The sequence below is a fragment of the Suncus etruscus genome, chromosome 9, assembly GCF_024139225.1.
Source record: "Suncus etruscus isolate mSunEtr1 chromosome 9, mSunEtr1.pri.cur, whole genome shotgun sequence".
Classification (NCBI taxonomy): domain Eukaryota; kingdom Metazoa; phylum Chordata; class Mammalia; order Eulipotyphla; family Soricidae; genus Suncus; species Suncus etruscus.
Genome location: NC_064856.1, coordinates 23,176,044 through 23,202,683, shown reverse-complemented (window position 1 = coordinate 23,202,683; position 26,640 = coordinate 23,176,044). Strand labels below are relative to the sequence as shown.

Below are 26,640 nucleotides of genomic sequence, written 5' to 3'. Positions count from 1 at the left end.
TGTATCTCACATTGAGATATGATGGTATTTAAACTCAAGACTCCCAATTCTTGCTATCTTTCTCACAAAATAATGTTTTTCAGGATAAAGGGTAGAGCACTTCTGCCTAGATCTTATGCTCAGAGATTTCATGGTCAGGCTGAAAGGAAAGTCAGGAGTTAAGTCTGTGGGATTTTTATGTTGGGTATAGATGTCAGTCCTACTAGGAATAAGCAGTGCTAGCTCTTCCTAGGTAACCCTGTGGCTAATTCAGCCACATAATTAGAGGGGAACACTTTGGATCTTAAGGTAAAAGGTATTTCAGGGAGTTATAGTGAGATATAATCTGACTAATAACCAGATGACCTAGAGACCCAGGAGAAATATCTCTAGAAGCTAGGGTCTTTCATTGTGCAGCAAAATCAATACATGAAAACAGTGTGGGTTTGGGGATCAGTCCCAGATTACAGCCCTAGAGCTCCCTCTTTTCTCCAGTAATTCAACCATCTTGGAAACACTCTGGGATATTGCTTCAACTATGAAGTGGTTATCACAGTGACTTCCCATAAATTGTATTTATGGTAGGTATTTCATAAACAGACACTATTACTCTTCACCATCTGAAAGGAGAGAAATATCTCTGAAGAACTTCTTTCTGCCTATCTTTAATAAAGCATTACCTGGTAACTTCAGCAATTGCTTGTGAAAAGGATATTAAGAGTTGTAGTGTAGGTCGGAATTATAGCACAGCAGTAAGGTGTTTTGCCTTGCACGGCTGACCTTGGCATCCCATATGGTCCACAGAGCCTGCCTGGAGCGATTTTTGAGTGCAGAGCCAGGAGTAACCCCTGAGTGCTACCAGGTGTGACCCAAAACCAAAACCAAACAAACGAAAAAAAAAAAGAATTGTGGTGTGTTCATAGATTAATTCACCTCTGTTTATAATGGGCATAGTAATTATTCTCAACAGAGACAGTTTAGACAGTCTTCCCTGAAATGGCACTTAAATGTTTACCAGCCATTATACTGGAGAAAAAGTACTTAGTTGTCTCTGTTAGGCCAGAATACAAACTTGTTACAAATGGCCTGAAGACAAATGGATGCCTGGGGCTTGTCAGCTGGTCCCTGTTGGCAGAAGCTTTGAAATTCTGGAGATTTTTCCATCCCCATACCCTTGCTTTCTATATCAGTATACCCAAACCCTTCAAATGTGTCCAACTCTAATGCCAGATCCTGGTAAACATTTTCCTCAAGACAGTTGCTATGAGTCTGTCCTTTCTAATTGCACTATAATGGTCTTGAGCAGAGGCAGGAGCAATGTCCTCAAGTCCAAAGTGTGCTACAGTAAACTCTTCGTTGATGGGTGTGGCTTAAGTGGAAAAAAAAGATGAAACAGTTAAAGATAAGCAAAACTAAAATTTACATTTCTTTGAGATAACACCAAACCCTGGACCTTCCTCATTTCTGTGATTTTTCAGACCACCTTCATACCTGTCCCCTACATCTGTGACTTGGACATGCCTCTTGAGTTTTAGTTTCATAATTAAGTAAAGATTTGTCAAGGAATCAGTGTTCAGAAGGGGACTGCACATAGTAGGTCCTCAACCAAAGTAAAATATCAAGCTGCTACACCCGCACGTCAGAGGCATTGTCAATCAAACATTACTACCTTATGAAAGAAGAAAGAAGAATTTTGATTGATTATATCAAAAGATGCTCAGCCAGCATTTAATATAGGAATATAAGAAAACTATAAATAAAATAATAAATAAATAAAATAGAAATATAAGGAAACTATTGAATGTGTTAATATTTCCATTTCTGAAAGCTGACAGCAAACTTGTTTACACTTGAAACTCAAACATGACCCAAAACAAGGCTGGTTATCCTAATGCCCTCCTGACCCAGACCTGGTGAGAAAAACACTGTCTGGGCCCTTCTCATCTACTCACTCCATCTGAAAGGGTTACTCAGGAATCTATAATTTAATGTTTTGGGTTTTTTTTTTTTTCAGATGAATGTTTGGTGTGTGGACTTTGGGAACAGCTTCTCTCCTGACATAACTGTAACTTTCTCAAATATCCCCATTGTTTCATTGCTGGCCTCTTCCTCAGATGCTTAGCCACCTCAACATGGAAACTGCTAGTATCTTCAGAAAAGGAAAAGAATTATGCTCTTATTTATGTGGCTATCCCCAAATTATAAATACCTTATTCCTCATGTTAGTATTTTAGCTTGGTGGTCTTACTTACCTTTCATTCCTTCTTATGTTCACTCATTCTTTGCCAAACCATCCTCAAATTATGCTGTTTTCAGATTAGGCTGTCATTATACCTCTAACTCCTCTTTACTAAAATTGTATATTACTCATTTTTTCTTTTCTTTTTTTTTTTTTTTGGTTTTTGGGCCACACCCTGTGACGCTCAGGGGTTACTCCTGGCTATGCGCTCAGAAGTTGCTCCTGGCTTCTTGGGGGACCATATGGGACACCGGGGGATCGAACCGCGGTCCGTCCTAGGCTAGCGCAGGCACCTTACCTCCAGCGCCACCGCCCGGCCCCCATTTTTTATTTTCTTATAACTATCTTAGTGCCCCAGTTTCAATCAGATCTGAGGTGGTACTGATTTTATGAATGACATATTTTGTTTTGTGTTTCATGAATTATGTTGTTCTATTCTTTAAAAATTAGTACTCATTTTTATCAATTATTTAGGCATGTGGTAATTGTAAGGCTTTCAAATCACCTAAGTAGTAATTTTATGTTGGTGTTAAGCTTAGAAATGTGCTTGTATGCCACAATTATAAATGCATGGAATTCATAGGTACTATTATAACCAAATAACTATAAACACACTGAGCTAAACCATGAGTATGGGTAGATTTGTATAGGGATTGTTAGTGAATGGATACTTTATTGTTTATTCTATTGAATTATAATCTAAACATATAAATCATGAATACCAAACAGAACAAATCTATATGTCAGAGTCTCTCTCACCTTAATCAGGAAAAAACCAAATGAGTGTTTCCCTCTGAAGGTGGTAAAAGATATTTGTTCTTCCAGTTTAAGTTTATACTTTAAGCTTTAATATCAACCACATATTAAAGATGCCTTAAGGCTTAAAATGGTTTGTCTGTGATCACAAATCTTTCTACTCTGAAACTCATTTTAACCTGGTAAATCTGGGAAAGAGTTGGAGGAAGATTGTTGAGAAATACCCAACTCAAAAAATTTAAAGTGCATGCTTGGCATGCTAGAGTCCCAAAAGGATCCCTCTCACCACGTGGTCCATTGAACACCTCAACCAGATGTGGTCCAAAAATAAAAACTAAGAAGCAAAGATTCTCTCTTGACTTAGAAGGATGACCTAGAGGCTGGAGAGATAGTATAGCAAATAATATTGCTTGCTTGTATGTGACTTATCCAAGTTCAATTCCTGGAAGCCCATGTGGTCCCCCATTTTTGGTCCCACCAAGAATGATTGCTAAGCACAGAATTAGCAATAAGATCTGAGAACTTATGAGTATGGTCCCTCAAAAGGTGTGACCTACTGAAATGGGATGGGGAGATTGTTGTGAACGTGCAGTGATCATCTTCTACAAGAAAGATATACTGACTCTGCTGCCAGAATTGCTGCTAGGGGAAGCTTGTAGGTAACAATTAGCATCTTAGTACTGCCTCAACCAAAGTCATCTATTACCTGCTCAGTAAAAGATAAATGTCACCTCAGTTTTAGCATTTCCCCTAGTTTGGTTTAAATCATTCGATATGTCATCATCTGGCAATTTCTCCTTATTATCACTTTCCCTTTGACTTTTTTCCCCTACCCCTTCCTTTACTTTTCTTCCCTTTCCTTACCCCTTTCTCTGCCTTCACCTTATTTCCATAGATATTAGCCACAGAACTCCTAATAACGTCTCCAGTACATCAGAGTCATATTTTCATTTTCAGGGAACCTGAACTATGGTGCCCCCACAGGCTTTCCTTGATCTTGATCACATGATATGAGAAGATTTAGGCATATGGGTATATGGGTATGTCCTTCCCCTAGACATCTTAAATTAATTGCCTGTAGGCACTTAGTCTACTAACTTTTGGGGGACCTCCACTTTGTTGCCCAGTTGATAATTAGACTCTAAACTGTTCAGTCATAGGCATATAGGTATTCACTTCTTCCCTGGGCACAAGTCTGTGAGCATCTTCACATATATATCCTCCTTTGAAGAGCTCATGGTGTATCAAAGAAATTTTCATGATTCATTTACTGACCCAGAGATGAGAAAAAGGGTCAGAAGTTCTAGTCACCAGTCCCTTAGGAACATGTCTCCAGAGTGAAAAGTGCTTAATTCTGAAAACATTTGCCTTCAGGTAGTGTCCCTAAAGTGAGATTGACTCTTGCAGCTTGGACTATGTAGCAAAGATAGAATCCTGAGATGCACTAACTGGAAAATGTCTTTCTAAGTGTTTCAGCATAGTGCTTTTAATGGAAGGAAGTGCTTTAGTTAAGCTCCGCAATGTTGATGATGATGATAATGATTGCATCTTGTTTGTATATACAGCTTTATCTCTTCCAAAGTGCTTTTCCACTTATTACCTAGTTGTCTGGCTGGGCCTGGAGGTACTTAGCTAGATATTATTAGATAGATGACTGCTCTGTGCAGGAAAGAGCCCTGGGCATTCTGGCTCTGCAATTTAAGTTGTCACTTATCTCCATCTTAACTTCAGATCCTCATCTGTGAAATGGGGGTAATAATAACTACATTTTAAAACATCTGTGATGTTAAAATGACATCATCTGTCATTCATAAGCATTGCTGAGCAATTCCTTTATGTTTAACATAGAGCTAGGTGTGAAGTACTTAGAAAGAAATATTCTTTGTCTATGAAACTCACAGCATAAAAGTTGGTATGGACAAGTCCATGCAAAGATAGGAAATAAAATTATTTTATAATTATAAAAATTATGATTTTATAATATTTATAAAAAGAGATAGGAAATATTTTAATATTTTTATAAACACATGACAGAGGAGCAATGAAGACATGAGAAGGAGAAAAAGATCACTAATTCTGTTTTGAGGAAAGATCATGGGCTAAAAGGTATATCAGGGTACCTGCTACCAGGCATAAATCTGATGCTCCCTAAAGAAAGAAATGCACTAAAGTACAGGAGCTAGAATTGGGATGGGTGGAACACTAGACATTTCCACCAGCATTTGGGACTTCTGAGTTTGCTGAGTTTCCACTTTCTGCCTATAAAATCAGAATGTTTGTGCTGAGTTTGGAATTCTTTTAAATTCATGGGGCTGAAGAGATAATATAGCAGCTAAAGTATTTGCCATGAACTCAGCCTCTAGTCCATTCCCTAGTACCACATATGTTTTTGCATCACTACCCAAAGAACTCCCTGAACACTGAATCAAGAATAATCCCTGAGAACTAAGTGTGACTCAAATTTTAAAAAGCAACAATAAATTCAATAATTAATAATGTTCTAGGAAAGTTCATCAAATTCACTGGCAATTGATCTGGTGCTAAAATATAATGATTTGGTGTGGCAGAGGAAGACTGTGGTGTCAGAGGGATCTATAAGCACAAAACATAAGTTAAATAGAAGAATTCATCAAATAAAGTAAAATAGGGTTATTGTAGATAATAGATCCTAAACTTTGTGAATTTGGGACCTTTCCCAGGTTCAATCCGTGGTATCCCACATGATCTCTTAGCATAGCTAGGAGTAACTAACTCTTGAGCATCAGAGTATAATCTAAATGCTAAAAAAAATATTTTTCCTCAAATAATTGAAAAGGATACCTCTTTCTGGCATTCATCCTGACTGATTGTTGTGGCTTTCGAAGAAAATAGCTCTTTATTCCTTGAAGTGACTGAAGCCAAAAGGCCTAAGAATAGGCCCCAGGAAAAAAGCCCCTCACCTTCCACAGACCCTTGCTTTTATGCCCCAGAATCAGGTACCACCCAATGGTGGGATTAGATACCTCCCAATGGTGGGAACAGAATGCCAGGTCACACCCTAGGGTAGGGCACAATCACTGATCAGGGTAGGGTCAGTAGCATAATAATCCCATAAACATGTTTATATACACAATAACTGATAACCATCTATCAAAGAGATCAAAGTCATTGAATAAATCTGGCCAGAACCACAAGGGTTGATAATATTTTAATACAGGAGGACTTTGTACCCATGATTAGAAAGGACAGGGGTGTGTGAAAAAGGGTTACCATGGCTTTTTGTAAATATGAAAACAGAGGGACTCAAAGTGCTTTGTTGCACCCTGCCGTGAAGCTCTCAGAATGCAGGAAGGTCTGTTTTGATCTGTACACTCCCATTGGAAATGCTGTCTCCTTCCTGTGAATAAGGCTTAAGAGAAGATGGAAGAGACAGAGAGGTAAAGAGCTACCACAAGCTACAACTACATAAAAATATTGGAGAACTGATTTCACTGGTTTCTAGTGCTTTCGAAAGATTTTTAAATGTCCCCTAGATAATCCAAATATAAAACTCTGGTTGAAGATCACTCCTTGGGGAAGAGTTTGAGAATTCAGGGTCATTGAATAAAAGTGTTTGAAAGATGAGCTTGGGGTCTTGGGTCAAGCCACTTAACCTAACCCTTTAGTTTTATGTCAATAGGCTCATTAGAGAGATTTGACTTTAATTATGATGATAAAATCCCAATTTAAATGATAGTTTATAAACGATAAACTGCAACTTTAAATATGTTCTTCCTTTAAATATAGTAACCAAAAGAATTGCACAGCAGGTAAGGCACTTGCCATGTATGCAACTGGCCTGAATTTTATCCGACACCCCATATGACCTCCAGAACCTCTCCAAGAGTCATCCCTTACAGACAGAATAACTGCTCTCATTTACATTATTAAAAAAACTAGTATGAAAATATTACCCAAAAATAATAGAAATGAAGAAGGAGAAAGTACAGTTGGGACAGAGAAAGGACCACTATGATAGAAATAGTTGGAAATGATCACTCTGGACAAGAATTGGATGTTAAAATTAGGTAAAGTGATTTGCAATATACCCTTTTAGTAACAGTATTTCAAATCATCGTGCCTAAAAGGAAAAAGTAAGATTATATATATGTATATAAATACATATACGTATATAGATACATAATAGAGAAGAGAGAGATGAGAGAGAGAAAGTATACTTAATATAGGCAGGCTGGGGATAAGGTACATAAGTGGATGGGACAAAAACTGAGAGAATTGGCAGGAAATTAACAGTGGTAAAGGAATGGGTGTTGAAATGTTGTATGACTGAAACTTAAACATCAATTTCTTTTAAATTCTGTATCTCATGGAGATTCAGTTAAAAATATCCCTGAACTCAGAGCCATAAGAAAGCCTTAAGCACTGCTGGGTATGGCCAAAAAATATTGGAATAGATGATCTTTATGCTATAGAGACCAAAGTAAAGAATCTAATGAATGAATTTGCATTTAATGCAATTGCATTTAATGAATGGCAAGAATTCCTAATATTTATTTTATTTGAGCAATAGTGCTATTGGTGCCATGATGAATACAGACCCCTTAGCCATGATCAATCTCCCAAAAATGTTTATTCATAAGCAGGCTCTTCATCAATGAGTAAATCCTTTAGAAGTCAAATATCTCTCTACCAATGAAATCTTGATTTGGGCAGAATAAGAGAGCATTAACTGGGTTTCTTTATTAAACAATCCTTCATTCCAAGGACTTTGAATTACTATGCAGAACATTTCTGAAGGGTGGGAATTGGTTACTACATTACTCCAGCCACGTTTCTTTAAGTGCAGAATGAAAGATCTTTGAAGTTGATACCTTTTTTTTACTAGGAATCTTAGTTTTTTTTAAAGAGTGAGAGTATATTTTATTAAGGGTGTAAACCAAGACTAAAGAATGCTTGTTTTGTTTGGGGAAAAGAAGCACTTAGCTGTGATACTCTTTATTTTTGTGATATGATTTTTATGATAATGAGAGAAATTTTGGCAAAAAAAATCTAATTCTGAACATGAATAAAGAATTTGTATTGATCTTAGTCTTTTTTGTTTGATACAGCAAAACTCCCATGGTATGTGGGAAATAAGGCTTTTCCAGGAGCTCCAATTGATTCAAAGTAAATTAATTACCTAGCATATTTCCAGACAGGTGTCTTATAGTCATTAAGTGGGAACAGTTATTAGTGATATTCTCACAGTCTTATTTCCTGTTTTTAAGGTCACTGAACAGTGTTTTTTCTCAACTTTGGATGACAGAGAAAACAATAATAAATGCCTAGAAACAATCTTGGACTAAACTGAATTTGGGTTTGAATCTTGGGTTTTAAAACTTTCTACTCTGACTCCTCTGAGTCTCATTTTATACATCTGTAAACTGGGAAAATGAACACCAACATTTCAAGGTCTCTTAGGAGTTGTTTTAGGATTACATAAGGTCATGTGCTGTGTGATTCTATAGACAATGCCCCAAATTCAGTGTAGTTATTATTGTTTTACTTTTTATTTTTATTTATTTGTGTGGCTTTTGGGTCATATCCAGTGATGTTCAGGGGTTGCTCCTGGCTCTGCACTTAGGAATTGCTCATGGAGGTGTTCACGGGACCATATGTATTACTAGAGAGCAAACTCTGGTTGGTCATGTGCGATGCAAATGACCTGTCTACTACTACACTATCGCTCTAGCCCCTGTGTTTTACTTATTATATTCAGATGCCAACTTATATTTTACAAAATAAAGAAGGTATTTTAAGAAGGTATTTCATGAAGTCTTTGAATTACTCTGATGGAAAGTATATCTTTGAATATACTTGAAATGAATGATAACCAGAGTGAGCACTGCCATAGAGCAAATGAGCAAGGAAATTCATGCCACAGGGAAGGTCGATTATTGCTGTTATTCTTATCATGGACAGCAAACGGACCTGACAGGTTCTGAAAAAATTCTTCACTCAGCCAAAGAACTGACAAGAACCACACATCTGAGTCTACGTAGAAGGTGAAACAAGGTTCAAATTGGCTGCTTAAAATTTCAAAAGGGAGAACACTTGTGCCTTCCCCAGTCTTTCCTTTAAATATTCTTTTCTGGAGGAGGGAAGGATCACACCCAGTGACACTCAGGGATTTTTCCTGGCTATGTGCTCAGAAATTGCTCCTAGCTTGGGGGACCATATAGGACGCCGGGGATAAAGCTGAGGTCCATCCTGGGTCAGCCATGTGCAAGGCAAAAGCCCTACTGCTGCGCTATCGCTCCAGCCCCTCCTTTAGATATTCTTACTGTGTAAGTAGGATAGAGTCCAACAGATTTAGTTTTTACTGTTGTATAAAATTTATCATTTGCATTGAAAAATAAGACTACGTGTTAAAAAGAGGATAACGTTTGGGGGTATTATTATTATTATTTGCTTAAGTACTAACCTCTAGGTCCCATTTTTAATTCTATAAATTGAGGTTTTTATCTGTTAATATTTTTATAAGATTTTATAGAAAGTTTCATCATGAAGAAGATTTTATTCAAATACAACTCTTCCTGACATGCAGGAATAATTTTATTTAAAATGAGCCTGGATGATTGTGATGGCAACATGACAATAGACGCTAGGTTTTATTTTCTGAACAGTTGGTGTTTGAAGGCTTTTCGTTTTCCCTTCTTTCTTTAAAAATAAGCACATAGTGGCATTTTAGAATCAGCCTGTTAATATCTGTAAGAAACCCTGCTAGGTTTTAATTGGACTTGTATTGAATCCATAGATCAATTTGGTGAAAATTGACAACTTAACAATGCTGAGTCTTTGGGCCTAAGAACTTGGTGTGTCTCTTTATTTGTGTGGTTCTACTCTGAAGTCTTTCATCACACTTTTTGTAGTTTTCAGCTGGTAGCTCTCATGCATATTTTAGTGGATTTGTACTGGAATGCATTATTTCTTGTGTGCCATTGAATATGCAACATTTTATGTCATTCAAACTGTTCATTGTTAATATATAAAGATAAAATTTATTTTGGCTACACAGGGAAAATGTACATAAACTACTAACAAAAAATACAAGAAAAAGAGAGTTTTCAGAGAGAGAAATATGTTTTCCCTTCTATCCAATATTAGAACCTGGGATTCAAGAAATTTCAAATTTCAGTACAGCAGGTAAGGCACTAGCCTTGTGTATGTGCAATGTGGCTTCAATTGCCACCACTAGATGTGGTCCCCTGAGCATTGCCACAAATGATCTCAATCACAGAATTAGGAGTAACTCTTCCAGGTGTTACACCAAAGCAAAAACAAACATAAAAATACAACATCTTATTTGGTGTGATCTGGTACAATATTTGTGGGAACCTGGGAATATCAATTTCTTTTTTGTCATATAAGTGAATAGTAATGATAATGACTTCAAAAGTAGCCTCTTAGGTCATACCAAAGAACTTTTGGGTAGCAGAGGAAACTTGTTGCCATTTATTTTATATTAATTTCATAGTTAATAATTATGAATAATTAATTTCATAATTCAGGAAAAGAGCTTATTTATCCAAGGCAAGTGTTTTGCAAAATGCACAAACATATTCAAAATGTCAGCTCCCAACAGTCCTCTTTCCTCTTCTGTATTGGCTATTTTGTTGCTGCACTGGGTGCTATAGTAGATGCCATAGTTAACAGGTGTGTGTTGATTTTAGAGGTCTGGGTTTGGATTTTGACTCTGCCTTATACTTGTTAGGGAGTCTTAGGTCTGTCTCACTTCTCTGTTCCTAGTTCTTACCTACATTATAAAGTTAGCATGCTACAGGTAAGCTTGTAACTTGACCAGAGCTGATATCTGGCCCCTAGAAAATACTTAATGATCTATGGCTACTTTTGTTGTTGCTTTTGTAGTTGTCATACTAAAGATTTAACACTGCCTGTCAGATAGGGAAATCTGTCATAGAAGAATCAACCATCCCTTCTTCAGACACTCTGAGGGAAGTGCCTCTTTTGAGGAAGTCTAATTACCTCTCTACCAGTGACAGAGAAGCAAGTGACTATGGTTCCCTGGCCTTTCCAATTATGTATGATACTTGACCCACAAAAAGCCAAAGCAGGAGACAGAAATGGTAACCCTGGAAAAACAAAGGCAGGCCAGATGTAGCTCTCTATCAACTGAAGTTTATGACTGCACATTAAATTCAATGGCTTTCTCTAGTAAGCTAGTGTAGAGACCCATCATCTATAACCCAATGCCATCCATTTTGGCTTTCCCCAGGAGTGCAGACAGACCAGCCGCTTTCCTAGTGTACACTAATTAATTTATCTCATGCTTGTGGTTTTATGGTGCTTAAGTGCTGGAGCATTTCTGTTTATTCTTCTCCCTGCATAGCACCTCACGTTGTATAAAGACCATGAATCTCCATTGCAAACACCGTCTGTCTTGGGCTCAGGAATAGCCTGCTGGCTGCCTGTTGTCTTGCTGGCACTGCCTCTTACAGCCAAAGGAACACATCCATTAATTTATCCTTAATGACATTTTGACATTCCAATCAGTTCATCAGATGTTCCTTATGCAAGACTTCTCCCGCATGGCCAGGCGAGGGTGCCAGGCCACTCGTGATGCATAATGCATGAGACAAGTGCACTGCTCAGTACCTTTGACAGACAGACACATCTGCTATTCATATACAGTGTATTCCTAACAGCCTGGCTCCTTGAGTGAGCCACACTGATACCTTCAGAGACATCTTCCTGTGCTTTCAGCTTTCAGTGTTCTGGGAGGGAGAGGGGAGAAGCCGGTCCAAGCAAGCTGGCCCAAGTGTGCTAATTCACAGATATGCATGCAATAGTGCTATGGGCAGAGAGAGGAGGTAGGAATGAATCAAAGCCCTGCCTTACTTAAAGGATTTAGAGACACTTTCATTTAGGAAGAAGGACCTAAAGGACACCTAATATTACACTACTGCTTTTACTAAAAAAAAAAAAGATTGCCCAGACATTTATATAACAATAATGGGCATTAAAAAAGAAAATTATCCATAATACTTTCAATCTAACCCATCAGCATAGATCATTTTGCTTATATTGGTAATCAAAATGCAGGCAGTTTTATTTTTCATGTTTTTTTTAGCTTAATGTAATACAGTTAGATTTTTCCATGTTGTACATAGTTTTCCTTTTTAATAGGTGCATAATACTTTATCCAAGAGATGTGCTATAATTTGCTGAACTGGTCTTCTATTTTTAGACATTTATGAGGTTATACCCTATTATTTTCTCCTTAAGAGAAATAGCAGAGCATGTTTGAGGGAGATAGCAGGGCTCCACAGACTGTCAAACCATGGCTCCGATCCCTCCTGCTCTCAATATGTTATGAGTTTAGTATTAACCCTCTAGGTATCAGAGAGATCCTCTTTTCAACGAAAGAGTTACAATTATAATGTTACAATTATAATCTTACTGGGAATATGATAGCATCCATATGTTTTCCTTATCTGTGACCTCCAATGATTCTCAGTCAGCAACAGTTCTGCCCCCACTATATCCTGGGAAAATTTGGCAAAGTCAGGATATTTTTTTGATTGTTACAACTGGGGCAGGGGGGATATACTGTAATCTGGTAGGTAGAGGCCAGGGACCCTACTAAACATGGTTAATTCATGTGAGAATCCTACAACAAAGGAGTATCCTACTCCAAAAATCAGCACCCAGAAAGATTCCCTGGCAGAGCTGAAGCTGTGTTTTCTAGTGTTAGCTACATAGTGTATGTGTCTCCTATTCATTATTATTTCATGAAGATAATGTTCCAAGAAAACGTGAATCTTATGTTGAATGATATTTTATGCCCATTGGCAGTTTTTAGAGATGCCAGGTATGGTGGGAGATGGGAACAAAGTTAAAAGTGATGGCTGGAGAAAAGGCAGCAGATGAATGGTAAAGTATCTGCTCACAAAGCAAAGGCAACTTCACAGAGACCTGAGTGTGGATCCAGCATCTTCTAGTAGCTCCACACTGCAGTTTTTGGTACCACCTAAAACTCACCAAATTAATGATTCTACCCTGGAGCGCTACATGCCTGGTCCACACACACTTAGGTGAACCTGATGCATTCTCAAGTGTGAGAATTATAGCCTGACTAGTTTTTGTACCAATTTCCACACGTTTTCAGAAGAAAACTAATGTACTATGGCATTTCTTTGTTTAAAACAAGAAAGGGGGAAATGTTACCCCTGTCCCAATTTCATATGCTAATATCACCTGTATGGTAAGACCCACCCACAGCTGGAAGGGGTCTGTGGTTGGGCATATAAGTGTTGCCTGGTGCAGGGGATAGAGGTAAAGCAGTAAGGAATCAAGGAGGGGAACAGAGAGAAGCTGCTTAAAAAGGCTTAGCATAGAATCCGTGTGGGGAAATGCACATGGCAACTAGGGCCGTGAAATAAAATTGATTGACTCTTGAAACTTTATCTGATTGATTTTGAATCTCTCTGCCATAATCCTATACCTTTACACCCACTGGCCAAAGGGGCTATAGGCACTGTGCCAGGCAGAGAAAGGCCTCACCCCAACACTAGGACATTATGTTTTATATTGATACAACACTATGATGACTTGGTTCTACTCATGAGTAGTTAATCTGTGCAGAAATTAGTTAAAAATTTTAAAGTTGGAGTCATGGAGATGCTCTATGATGGGGCAAAGAAAAGAAGGGAATTTAAAGTGACATTAACTTATTCAAGCAATAAAACTTAAAGAATATTTATGACATTATGTCAAATGTTGGACTAGGTGCTAGAAAAACATAAATATGACCAAATATATGTTATATATATTATTTGAAAGAATGAAGAGAACAAGCAGGCAGGAAAATGATGAAGATACAAAACAGAAATAAGGTTTGCTATATCAGGGAGAGATCAGAGAGGCCTCCTGGAAAAAATGATGGTTGAGATAGAGATTAGATAAAGGTCGACATTAAAGCATTGATGCAATCATGTTCACTGAGCACCTGATCAGGTCTAAATTATGCAAAAATCTAGCACAGGACATGAGCAAAGCCAACATGACTCATGCTTAAATGACTATTCTTGGAGGAAAATTTTATTGTGTGGCTGGGCATCCAAAAAACACACATAAAATGGACAGTTTCAGTGAGATAGGGCTGAAGGGAGTGCCCCCAGGAAACCTTGGATGAAGATGTGAGAAGAGGTGTGAAATACAGAATGAAATTTGCTTAATTGTGATGGGGAAAATATACATTTTGACAATGGCTATTTGACAATGGAGAGAGAGGGCTCTTTGAACAAAGGCTTGGGGATAAAGTTGGAAGGACTCCTAGTTTTCCATCTATCCTTCCATGGAAAGGCTGAATGGATGCATGGCAGGGAACAGCATTCAGTTCACTTTCAATTTGGAAGAGAATATCCTGGTTCAGGGAGATTACTCTGGTAGGAGTTGCCTGGTGAGGTGATGAGTTGTCAGTCAGGCACTGAATATTCATTTTCTTGGGAGTCTTCCATAGAGGCCCTACTTATGGAGTAGAGGTAACTTTCCAGTCAGGAAAATCAGAGTATCGAACATAACTGAGGGGCCTCATGCGACTGACCCAGGTTCAATCCCCAGCATCCCATATGATCCCCTGAGCCTGCCTGCCAGGAGTGGTTTTTAAGGGCAGAGACAGGAGTATCCCCTGAGTGTGGGTGTGGCCCCAAAACAAAAACAAACAACTGAAAAGAACATGACTGAAAGGACATGTCTGGCTTATATTGAAAGAAAAGTATGAACAGGGGGTTCAGAGATGCAGCTAGGGGGAATTGGGATAAAAGATATCTTGGTTCCCAGGAATGCTCATTTCAGGGAGCAGATTATGTACAAAGATAAATAAGATTATAAATGTATAAATTAAAATAAAATAAAAATGCATATACTATAAAGAAATAAAAATATTTATTATTTCTAATCACAGTAATGCTGTGAATAAGAATGATTAAATAATACAAACTCTGGGAGTATATGAAGTACAAAGATAAATAAATTATAATTAAATTAAAATGTAAAAACAAAGATAAAAAGCTCTGTTACTTCAGGTTATCACAGTAATGCTGTGACTATGGACTAGGTAAATTGCCTCCTACAGAGGAGGAAAAACTGAATTTCAGTTTGGTAGATACTGAGAATCAGTTGTGACTTTATGGGTGGCTAGGACGTGGTTAATCTGGGGGGGAGGCTATTCAAAGTCTCTGTCCCCTGAGGGTGGAGGGCTATTTGCTTGGCTGGGATTTCAGAGCTCATTGGACTGAGAAATGTAGACAGTTCTCACAATCTGGATCATAGATTCTGTCCTCATTTTCTTCAGATGCATAGATTCGCTTCCCTTGCCTAATATTTCGCAAACATTTACATAGAGCCTATTTGGAGGTGGCAGATTCTGTTGTAAATACTTCAATATTTATTAGTCAATATCTAGCTAGATAGTGGGTTAAGATAATCCCTGAAAAACATCCCTATTAGGCAATGATAATAATGGGTACCAAAAGAGTGAATAATTGTGAAAGCTGTAGAACCAGTGGCAGAGCCAGGATCTGAACCCAGCGGCTCTAATTTCAGCAACCCTGTGTGATTCTCTCCTTGTCTCTGCTGCAGGGCTAGAGACTGTGTGCTATGGTAAGGAGGATGAATCAGGTCTGATTTTATCTTGATAGGGCCTGGAATCGAAGGACGAGACCACTCAACTGGAATAAAGTTTAATACTTTAATCTGTCTGCCAAAAAGGCCTTAAAATGGCCAGCAAGGGCCACCTCCTGAAGGAGATGAGCCCTACCCAAGGTTATGAGGAAGGTTATACAGGGAAAGGATATAGGCAGGGTCCAGATTTCTGATGATCTTTAAAATGATTGGATAGGGGGACCTTCCTACTGCTCCCTTGTCCTTCTCTGATAGGCTACCTGGTATGGTCAAATAGCTTGGGGTGGTGTCTATGGAAATAGGCTTGTGAAAACTTACACCATGTGGTGCTTTACAAAAAGGTATCTCTCCCTGCTCAGAACCTGAAAGGAAGCTTGCCATGTGGCCTTTACAAAATGGCGTCCCTTCTTGTTCAGAATCCAGGTCCCAAAAATTCTTAGTGAAAAGAACAGGATATGTAGTAGGGCCCATGCAGACAAGAGAGAGAAGCCAATGCAAGCAGAAGAGAGAAGATGAGGTAGACAGAAAATGACTCAATCATGGAGAGCAAGACACACGGGGAAGTAAAGGTGACAGTGGTAGTTAGCCTTGTAGATTATGATAAATGCTTCTACTTTTGCTGCAATACACTTTCCAATCTGAGAAAACACAGAGAAGTTTCACACTAGGGTGATGAGGGTAAAAGGAAAGACCCACCAATTACATTCAAGAATTTGTATCCAACACAGGTAATGAATAAATGGAATGTATTTTATCTGAAAGATGTAGAATGTGAGTTGATAAGAATGTTAGGTTGTGCTCTGTGTGTAACTGTATGTTTACAAGGAAAGAGGGAGAACCAGGTAAAAAGAATTTTGAAAATAGGTATATGTATGTATATATATATATATATGTATATATATATATTATATAACATAACAAGGAATCTTGGGAAAGATTCAGAAGTGTGTCTATATGGAGTTAAGCTCCAGCTCTATTACTTCAGGCCTGGGTGTTTCTCCACATCTAAGGGAGTTTCTTTAGCCTTCTTTGCCTCACTCTTATCTGTGCAATAGGGATAATAACAATATCAGCTTCAGAGTTATTAGGACAATTAAAGAAGTTAATACAGTGGATTAGTGATGAGTGTGTAAAGGATAACATGAATCCAATTCTTTGCCAAAAGAAAAACAGTTAATACAATTTGTTTGTGAAAACACCAAGTTGTGCCTGGCATCAATAAATGCTGTTTGCATGTTAATTCGATAGATGGAATCAACTTAGGGCTTATTGTTCTGAGATTATTGTATTCCTTCCTTGGGCTTTGTAATAGAATATCACAAACAAGTTGGCTTTTAAATACCCAATTAATCTTGTCCTACTTCTGAAAGCTAGAATTGTCATTGTTTTGGGGGCCACACTCAGTTGTTTTTAGGGCTTGCTCCTGACTCTTCACTCATTGATAACTCCTGGTGGGGCTCACTGTACATATCAGTTGTTGGGAATTGAAAGTAAAACTGACTGTCCTATAAGCATCCTACCCACTGTAATATCTCTTCAGCTCCACAAAATGATAAAAGTAAAGGTGTCTGCAGTACCACATGCACCCCATTCCAACACAAGATAAAACCTTCACTTTTCTCTTCCTGTAGCCATCAGTCCCTCCCCTTCCTTGACTTGAAGCTACTTTGCTCCACTTTCCTCCTTTGCAACTTTGAATTCTTTTCCTGCATCTTAGTTTCAATTGCCTTCTTGTAAGGACTCCAATCATGTTGGACTTGGGTCCAACCTAATAACTACATGCTAACTTGATGATATCTGCAAAGACCTGTTCCCATATCAATGTATATTAAATGCCAGAGACACAATTCAACCCTTTTAATCATTTAAACAGCACCTATTCTTGATGGGGTTGTTATTAAAAATATGTCAATGAAAATCCATTATAGTATCAAAAGCCAATAGATAAATCAAATAATAATAATCTAATAAACAATAAAACAAAAATTAAAAGCACCAGTTCTTGGGGCTAGTGAGATAGTATGGCAAGTAGCATGCTTGCCTACATGCAATGACCAGGTTCAAATCCTGCTTTTAATATGGTCTCCTGAGCATTACCAGGAATAATTCTTCAATGCAGTGCTCAGAGTTAGCCCCTGAACATTTCCAGATGTAGTCTCCCAAATCACCAATTCTTGCACGATTCTTAAACACTAATCTTTTCTCCAGTGAGATCAATACTCAGAGGAGGAGTGTGTACCTTATAACATGATGGGACATCTAGAGACCTAAGATTTGGACTTGAGACCTCTTCTGATTTCTGGTCCTTCAGGGTTCTTGTCAAAATGCAATGGAAATGGTCTGCTTATTCTTAACAGCTAAAGAGCTGGTTCTCAGTAAAGGGTCCATATAACAAAATGTATCCAAAAATGGGTCAAAGTCATAGTATAGATGTTAAAACAATCTTGAGCTTATATTCGAACTTCCTGGGGATCTTATTTTACAATTCCATAAGGAGGGGGGACCAGGGAAATAGCATTTTCTGACATGTTCCCAGGTGATATTAATTCTGCTTGGCCAGAGACAATACTTGGAAAACCAGTATTCTATATCAGCAGTGCCCAAACGTGGGGGAGCACATTATAATAATCCAGAGCACTTCAGAAAACCCAGATGCTGTTGCTATACTCCAGGCCAATTATGGTAGAATCATATTAGAAATTTTCTAATGCTTCCCAAATGAGTTGTGCAGCCAAATTTGAGAAGCATAGCTCTCGAATTCATCAAAGAATGTTTTCAGAGGAAAAAGAAAACCCTTCTGTGGGGCATCTTCTTTAGAGGATTCATATTTAATAAATAATGAGGCCATTTAAATGAACGTCTGTTTTCTGAATGTAAAAGATTATAATACCAGTGAGTATTTCTAGAGTGCTTGTTGTGTGCCATGCAGTGGAACAATGCTTTGACTAAGACATTTGCATTCAGTCTTTACTGCTACCTTCAGGGGGTGCTACTGTCACCTGCATTCTGCAGACAGGAGGAAACTGAGGGATGTGTAATTTGCAAGAATTCACACAACTAAGAGAGCCAGATTTTGATGCCAGAATGTCTGGCACTAAAAACCTGTATGTTAACTGTTATTCCATTTATGTCTCCTGATATAAAAGAAAGTGGGTGTTCTTTAAACTCTATCCACATTTATCTAGTTTATATAGTTGACTCTAATATACTTTATAGTCCAGCCTCTGCTTCAATTATAGTCATGGGGGGCATGATACTACAATGTACTAGAATAAAATATACTATAGGTTGAATTTGTATTTCTAATTTTACCCTTAAAATAGGTGGAAGAATGCTGGGACAGATATCCTAAGCTGCCAGGTACAAACCAAGATTTAGGAACTCTGGTTTCTACCCTTTCACCTCCATAGCCTTGGCTGAGCTCCTCATCCTATGGGTTGGAATAGTACTCTGATTTCAGAGTTCCAATCTTCATGGTTCCCTGCAGAATGTCTATTAGAGGAAAGTTTGGGGGGAAGGAAAGTATCCTGAGAAATGACTCCCAAAAAGGTTTGTCATGACTCTTCATACCCAGGGGAAAAAAAAAAACCCTGAAATCCCAGGATGCTGCCATAATGTTCTATGGCACATCTTCCCAGCCACAACAAATTTGTGATGTTTACAGAACTCAGTTGCTGGATTCTCCTTTTCAGGAATTTCCAAATATCTATTTGAGCTCCCTTGGTTATGGGGAGCTCATTATTTCCAAATGCTTTTAATAGGACTAACATATGTCTGGATTTTTACAACTTGGAATCCTCCCCTTGACAAGTCATGATACAAAGCAGGGACTCATTAAATAGCTTTACCACAAATTTGAACATAAAGATGTTTCCTTTGTAGATGAAGCAGACCAAGAAGAGAGAAGCATTTAAGTGTGTAGAAAAAGTAAACAGGGAAGAGAATCTAAGAAAGGTGATTCAGGAATTTGACCTTTTCTTTTTTTTTTTTTTCAGGTCACACCCGTTTGATGCTCAGGGGTTACTCCTGGCTAAGCACTCAGAAATTGCCCCTGGCTTGGGGGGACCATATGGGACGCCAGGGGATAGAACCACGGTCCTTCCTTGGCTAGCGCTTGCAAGGCAGACACCTTACCTCTAGCGCCACCTCACCAGCCCCAGGAATTTGACCTTTTCCAAAGAGACCCTGGTCTGCGTTACTAGCACTATCAATTTGTATGAAGGCACCAGGTTCTAATTCTGCCCTCCCTCGGGTAATGAGCATAAATTGGAGAACTTCAGTATGATTCCTTCAAAGAAAGGGGACCCAAGGCTATCCCCACTAACCAGTTTCCCCATCCTCATGAAGCAGGGCACTTTCATTTTCTGTGAAAATAAAATCAATCACTGCAGCTTCAAACATGCAGAAGAGATCAGTGTCTGCCTGCTCATTTTGAACCAGCTTCTGGTACCCCCTGCTGGTGAGATTATGCCACCTCATTAGCAAGAATCTTTCTAGTTATTCTAACTAGAGAAAAAAAGAATCACAATTTTGAAAGTCCCACTTTCTTGAGACTTGAAAACTCTGAGGAGTTTATAAGTAATGAGTCTAGCCTGCACAACCTGTGATGTTATTTTGTATTTCCCCACCCCCAAATTATTTTAGATAGCTTTGAATATTGTGGGTTCTGAGGGGGAGTCCATTCAGGAACTTTGCATAATTCTTCAAACATCTCAAGAGCTCTGTGCAACTGCAGGAAGGAAATGCTAAGCTGTTATCCTCAAAATATTCATTCATAAGCACAAATATTCCCAGTCACAAACTCATTTCCTGCAGGCTTTTTTGTCCTCTTTCCTTCTAAGTATCCTCGTTTAAAGTGGATATAATTTGCAGTCTAAGTAATGCCAATCTTTTCTGCACTTCAAGTCATAGACTTTTCAATGTAAATTTGTACAACACATTTATTGAGCACTGGGTATGTGCCAGGCACCTGGCCAGAAACTGACTAGGTACAAAAAGTCAAGAGCCTCTTGTCCCAAGAGGTTCTTGAGGGTGAGAGAGCTAACTTGCTGCAATTCTGGTCCATAGAGGCCTAGCTGATATAGTAGTGAGCATTCCCTGGTCTTTTACAGTTTTAACTAGCACTCTCATTGTGCCATGAAATTTTTTTAAACTTTCATTGCCTGGACTACTTTGTCTCTATGTCTGTTTTATCAGTGAGTGCTTGTCTCTACCACTAGTTTTTGTGTTCTGTGAAGGTCAGGGTCATGTATGGTGTTTGACACAATGGTCTTTTTCTCCCCAAGGCTCATTCATGAGCAAAGAAGAGGAACCCACAAGTCTGCTTAGATGGGTTAGGGGTTCCTAAGCCTTGGAGGATGAGGAGAATGTGGCCCACAGAGAAAATTGGGGCTTCATAAAGGACAGGAAAGGATTGAGGTATGGTATTGTGGGGGGAATGGTATGTGTGGACTTTCCTCAATGGAGAAGTGGGCTAGTAAGGCTGTGGGAAAATCTGTGTTCATAGGTGTAGGTAAGAAGTAAGAAGATCTTTTGGATCTGTTCAGCAGAAAATTCTAGTAGATAAGTTTCTCTTGGTTTCTGAGTTCATGTTAGAAACAAAGTTATGGGGATTGTTTAGCCTGTTTTTTTACTCCCCATATGCACCAGTAGAGTCATTGTTCCTTTTGCATAGGCACATTAAAATAGAGAAATCTTTGTGTGTGTGTGTGTGTGTGTGTGTGTGTGTGTGTGTGTGTGTAGTCTCATGTATGCATGTCAAGTGTTCTTCCACAAAGTCACATCTCTGGCTACTAGTGTTTTCAATGCTTAAATTTTATTTTATTTTTGGGGGGCCACACCCATTGATGCTCAGGTGCTACTCCTGACTATGTGCTCAGAAATCGCTCCTGGCTTGGGAGGACCATATGGGACTCCAAAGGATTGAACCTCGGTCCATCCTAGTCTAGCGCTTGCTTGCAAGACCTCTAGCATCACTGCTCCGACCCCAACGCTTAAATTTTAGATTCTATTAGAAGGGTGGTTCCCAAATATGTACTTTTCCCTTACTTCTTTCCACTTTACTTTTTCTAATTTTCTGTTGCTAAATTCCTGTCTATGCATTTATAAATGATTACATAGTATCATCATCATCATTATAGATATGTTGGGTCAGCCATGCATCATGTATTGATGTCAAATATCTAAACTTTGACAACTCAGCTGTCTAATTTTCTAATTTTTAATATCTGAATGTTATTTTTTATCCAGGTGTTCAGATCTATCCAAACATTTCTTTCTATTAAATGCCATTTTTATTGACACAGTGAGACCCTTTTTTGTATTACTATCATTCTTTGAAAATCAATGATTTGTGCCCAAGACATTCCTCTTAATATTATTTTACCCTGAGTGAAATGAAATTGGCTGAGAGTTTTCCCCCAAGGAAATATCAGATAATCTAATATATACTCAATTATAGCTTTATAGTTAACTCTCTGATCATATTTTCTTTCATTTCCTGCCGGAGCAATGTGAACAGAGCTCAGATAGAAGCGAAGTGTCTAGACTGCTGTATATCTTTTCAAATTTATGACTAAGAAGGTCACATATACATTTTTAAACATTTTTTATAATAAATGAAGAGTAAAATCTCAAAATGTCATATGTAACAGAATTGCTCATTTTTCATTTGCTCAGCATTCCCTCTGGCCCCTACCTGATTGGCCATGGATAGTGAGAAAAATCTCAGCTGTTCTAATGCGTCATTTCTAATGTTTCCATATGCCAGTACTAATTTTAATAGTGTGTTAGTGTACCCCTTGCATAAGTAATCTACACACACACACACACACACAGAGAGAGAGGGGGGGGCATCTCTAGTCCCAAGGCATTCAGATTAATTGGGAAAAAGAATTTAAAACAAGAAAAAAATGTATTTGGAATTGCATTTATTTTCACAGTGTAGCCAAAGAGAGGGAAATAAACGTTTTCTTCTGCTGTGGATTTTCAGAATCAAAGTCAGTAATCAAGTATTTCTACCCCGCACCCTATTTTAGAGGCAGACCCATATCTTTGGCATCCAGAAGGGTTCAGCTAAAGAGAGAGTCATTCCATGGAGAGGGGTGGAAATAGTGAAGGCATTTGTGCTATACTGTGTGTCCTCTGCATGATCATCCAGAATTAACAGGGACCCATAAGGGAAGACTGTTGCCTCTGTTTCAGTTGGATCCCCAACCCCTGTAACTCTCTCTCTCTGTGGGGTTCCTGCTTCCTTTATTTGTCCGTTCAACTCATAGATGAGAGTTGAGAATTGTATTTTGCATTGTATTATATTGTTTTGTATTTTTGAATTGTATTTTGCCTTGGGTTCCCTTACACCTCTCCTCTTCATTATTTTTACATCTTTGTGTATAAGTATCTTTTATACAACTCCTCTCAAACCTCCCACATTTAAGTGTGCTGTCATTCTTTAGTGCTATATATACCTAGATCAGGGACCCAGGTAAGGGTGGGATCTATCATGTTATCAAGCTGGACTTGAGCCTAGAAGAACACCTCTAAGATACTTTTAAATCTAGGGTTATCTAGAGGTATTAAAATTGCCATCACCTGATATCACCGTCATATTTCACAGTTGTGATATTGGAGGGAATTTAGATAGTGGTGGTGAGATAATGAAAACACTAATGCTATCATGTTGAATGACCACTGTGTCCCAAGAACCATACCCAGGGACTTTATATGTTACCTTATTTAATCCTCTCTACCCTGTGAGGTCAGTTCTGAGTTTTGGTTTATTGTTTTGTTGTATGTTTTGGTTTTGATATTTGCTGTATTATATGAAGAAAGAACTCAGAACTTAAAGAGGTTAAGGTACTTGTCCTAGTCAAAAAGTCAACAGGGAGCAAAGGTCTCATTAACTTAAGTCTTCCTCGATCCTAACTTGTTGGTTTTAATTGATTAAGAATGGTCTCAAAATCACCTTTGAGTATTGATCATGTACAGGTCCTAATTTGTTCTTAATTCCATGTGCCTGTGCCTTTGTGTACATTTTTTCAGCTCTACCAATGATTTTTTATTTACCCCATCATTTAAGCACTGCTGCTGTGCATTACTGCTATATTTTGTGGTGATTATCATTATTTTTCATCTGTTTTTAGGATGCTACTTTATGGAAATATTACTATGCCCAAGTTCATCTCTAACTTTTCTCCTTTTAAGGGACAAGACTAAGGGGTCAGAGTGATAGTACCATTAATGGGGTACTTGCCTTACACATGACTGAGCCATGTTCAGTCTCTGGCATCCCATATGATACCCTGAGCATTGTCAGGAGTATACTCTTGAGTGCAGAACCAGGAGTATCCCTTGAACACTGCCAGATATGGCAAATAAATAAATAAATAAATAAATAAATAAATAAATAAAAAAGACTAAATACAATCTATTCTCACCATTGGCCCCAAACTCAAGTCTACCCATTGTCTGAGGGAGAATTTCATTAGAATTTCACTGAGAAGACCAGACTCTGAAATTCAGTTGGATCTATACAAAGAGAAATAGGTCTTCTCTCCCTCTTGTAAAGAGGAAGAAACAAATTATTCATGTTTTATTAATTTCTATTCAAATTCAAGTAAAGAACATGCCCATTATTGGCGATGCTGCAAGATAAGCCTAATATTCCTGAGTAAGTGAAAATAATTAAAACTTAGTCTTAATCCACCTTAACACTGGACTCAACATCCTTGACTCAATTTCTAAGATTTGACCAGGAGTTGTGACTGAGGAGGTTAGATGAAGAAAGACATCCATCTGCTTTTCCCAAAGCGACTGGCACCATCTGACTGTGATTTTTTTTCCTCTTGCACATGTCCCAAAGGAAGCTGGCCAAGAAGCAGAAGGAGACCCAGAGTGGAGCACAGAGAGAGATGGGGCCAGTGGCCTCAGCTGACAAGCCTTCCACCAAGCTCAGTGCCAACCGCAATGATGAAGGCTTCTCCTCTAGCTCTCAGGATGTGAATGGATTCAGTAAGTTGGGCCAATTATGGGGAAAAGGACATTTATGTATAGCTCAATTCTAGTATTTCTGACGTGGTCCTGTTTTGAGATCTGGACTTTTTTCTGAGAAAGTTGAATAATGTTTCAGCTTCACTGGATGAATGAATGGTCTAGCTGGAAATGATTTGGGCTGCTCATTTCTCAAAAAAGAATCTGAGCATTTACTTCCCAAAGCAGTTGGATTTGATTCAGGTCATCATTATAGTTGCTTGTAGACATAGAAACAGGCTAAAACTAATCATGATTTAAAAAATGAGAACTTTATGGTTCTGACATTAAAAGAAGTCATGTAGATATAGAGTATGGGAGGCATGGGTTATTTTGGTTTTTATATAGAAGGGAAGTGAGATTCAGCAAAGTGGTTTCTCCAGTGTTCCATAGTCAATAAATAACTTAATCAGACTTGGAAGTCACAGCTCCAAGTCGAGTGGTGTTTATTCCAAGTTATGGCACTAAGAGGGCCAAGAACACCATAGTCCTTATGTAGACTTATTAAAGGAATACTATCTAATAAAAGAGATTCAGCTTTGAGGTTTATTCATAAGCTCAGACCTGTTAACATATAATTATATTTTGGCCATTAGACTAAAGGGAGCTGACTTTTTCTGTTACCTTTCTGTAAAGTGTTATTTCTATGGATTTAATAGAAATGGGGAATGCAGGAAATCTAAAAGGAATAGGAGTACAGACAAACTTTCTTTACATTATGCAAATAACATTTTATGATAATGCATTTAAGTCTTAGTGTTTCTGGCTACCTGTCCCAGACCATTGCCAGTTAATTCGTGAAGGATCCACAATCTGATGACATTGCAGCACTAAGATTACTAATTTCCAGTGCAGTTATTGAGCCCAACAAGAAGTTTTTCAAAATGCACACATATAAAAGGACTCCGATCATCTACTCAGCCAAAATATCTTGAGGAGTGGGGACAAGCGTGACCCAGAAATATGGATCTTATAAGTCACTCAAAATTTTATAAGCACCTTGATTAAGGATACAGAACCTGGAGGGAGGTGATAGTGTTTTAAAATATAGATGTTCTTTACCTTAGGTTAGAGATTTGTTTTAAACCTTTAAAATGGTGAGAAATAAAGTAAAAGGAGTATTCATATATATTATTGTTGGATTCACCGATCGTTCATGTTCTGCTATACTTGCACTTCCCTTATCCTTTTTATTATGTATTTGTTTTACATTTTAAAACTATTTTACTTACAAAATATTTTCTTATCTATTTGGAAGTTGCAAACTTCAAGATATGCCAGCTCCCAGATAATCCAGCATGTGTTTGAGAAGTAGGGCAACTCTTCAGAGTAGCTGCAGTGAAGTTATTTTACCCAAGAAATGTAGCTTGGTTTCAGTGATAACTGATATTCTAGTCTGGAGTTGAAATTATCCCATGGCAATAAACTATCCTTTAGTATTGTTGCTATAATCTTCATCATTACAATTATGATCATCATTAATCCAGAATAAATCAAAGTTCCCATATTTTATTTTGTCATCATGTATCTTTATAATGTTTATCTACAGCGAACTTTCACCTTTATTTATATTTTCAATATAGTGACATCTTTCAAATGTCTAAGTCAGTTTTCTCAGAATATTCCACAACTAGATTTTTTCTTATTTTTATTGTAATTATATGCAGGTAAAATATTTTGGTAAAGATACAATGGACAACGTTCTGTTGCCTTTTTTGCATCAGATGAATTAAATTTGCATCATATCATCACATTTTGCCCTCTGATAACAATACTAATTTCTTATGGTTGATCAAGTCAATCTGATGACATTGACCAGATTTGATGAGAAAATATTTAACTTCTATTTGTCAGCAAGTTTGACACTTAACAAGACAGTTAGCCCTTCTTCCATTCTCAATTCTAGGGAAACTCTTAGGTTTAGAATTTCTTAGAGACCAGGAAAAAAAGGAGAGAGAACCAAGGATCAGGAGAGG

General features: G+C 38.0%; 1 protein-coding gene across 1 annotated transcript in view; it reads left to right on the top strand.

Annotated features, from left to right (window-relative positions):
• Positions 1–26,640, top strand: part of PTPRT (protein tyrosine phosphatase receptor type T) — a 935,630-nt gene that overhangs the window by 753,896 nt on the left and 155,094 nt on the right. The window contains exon 14 of the mRNA XM_049779129.1: positions 24,498–24,646. Coding sequence (XP_049635086.1) covers positions 24,498–24,646 — 149 coding nt within the window. The remainder of the gene's footprint in view (positions 1–24,497; positions 24,647–26,640) is intronic.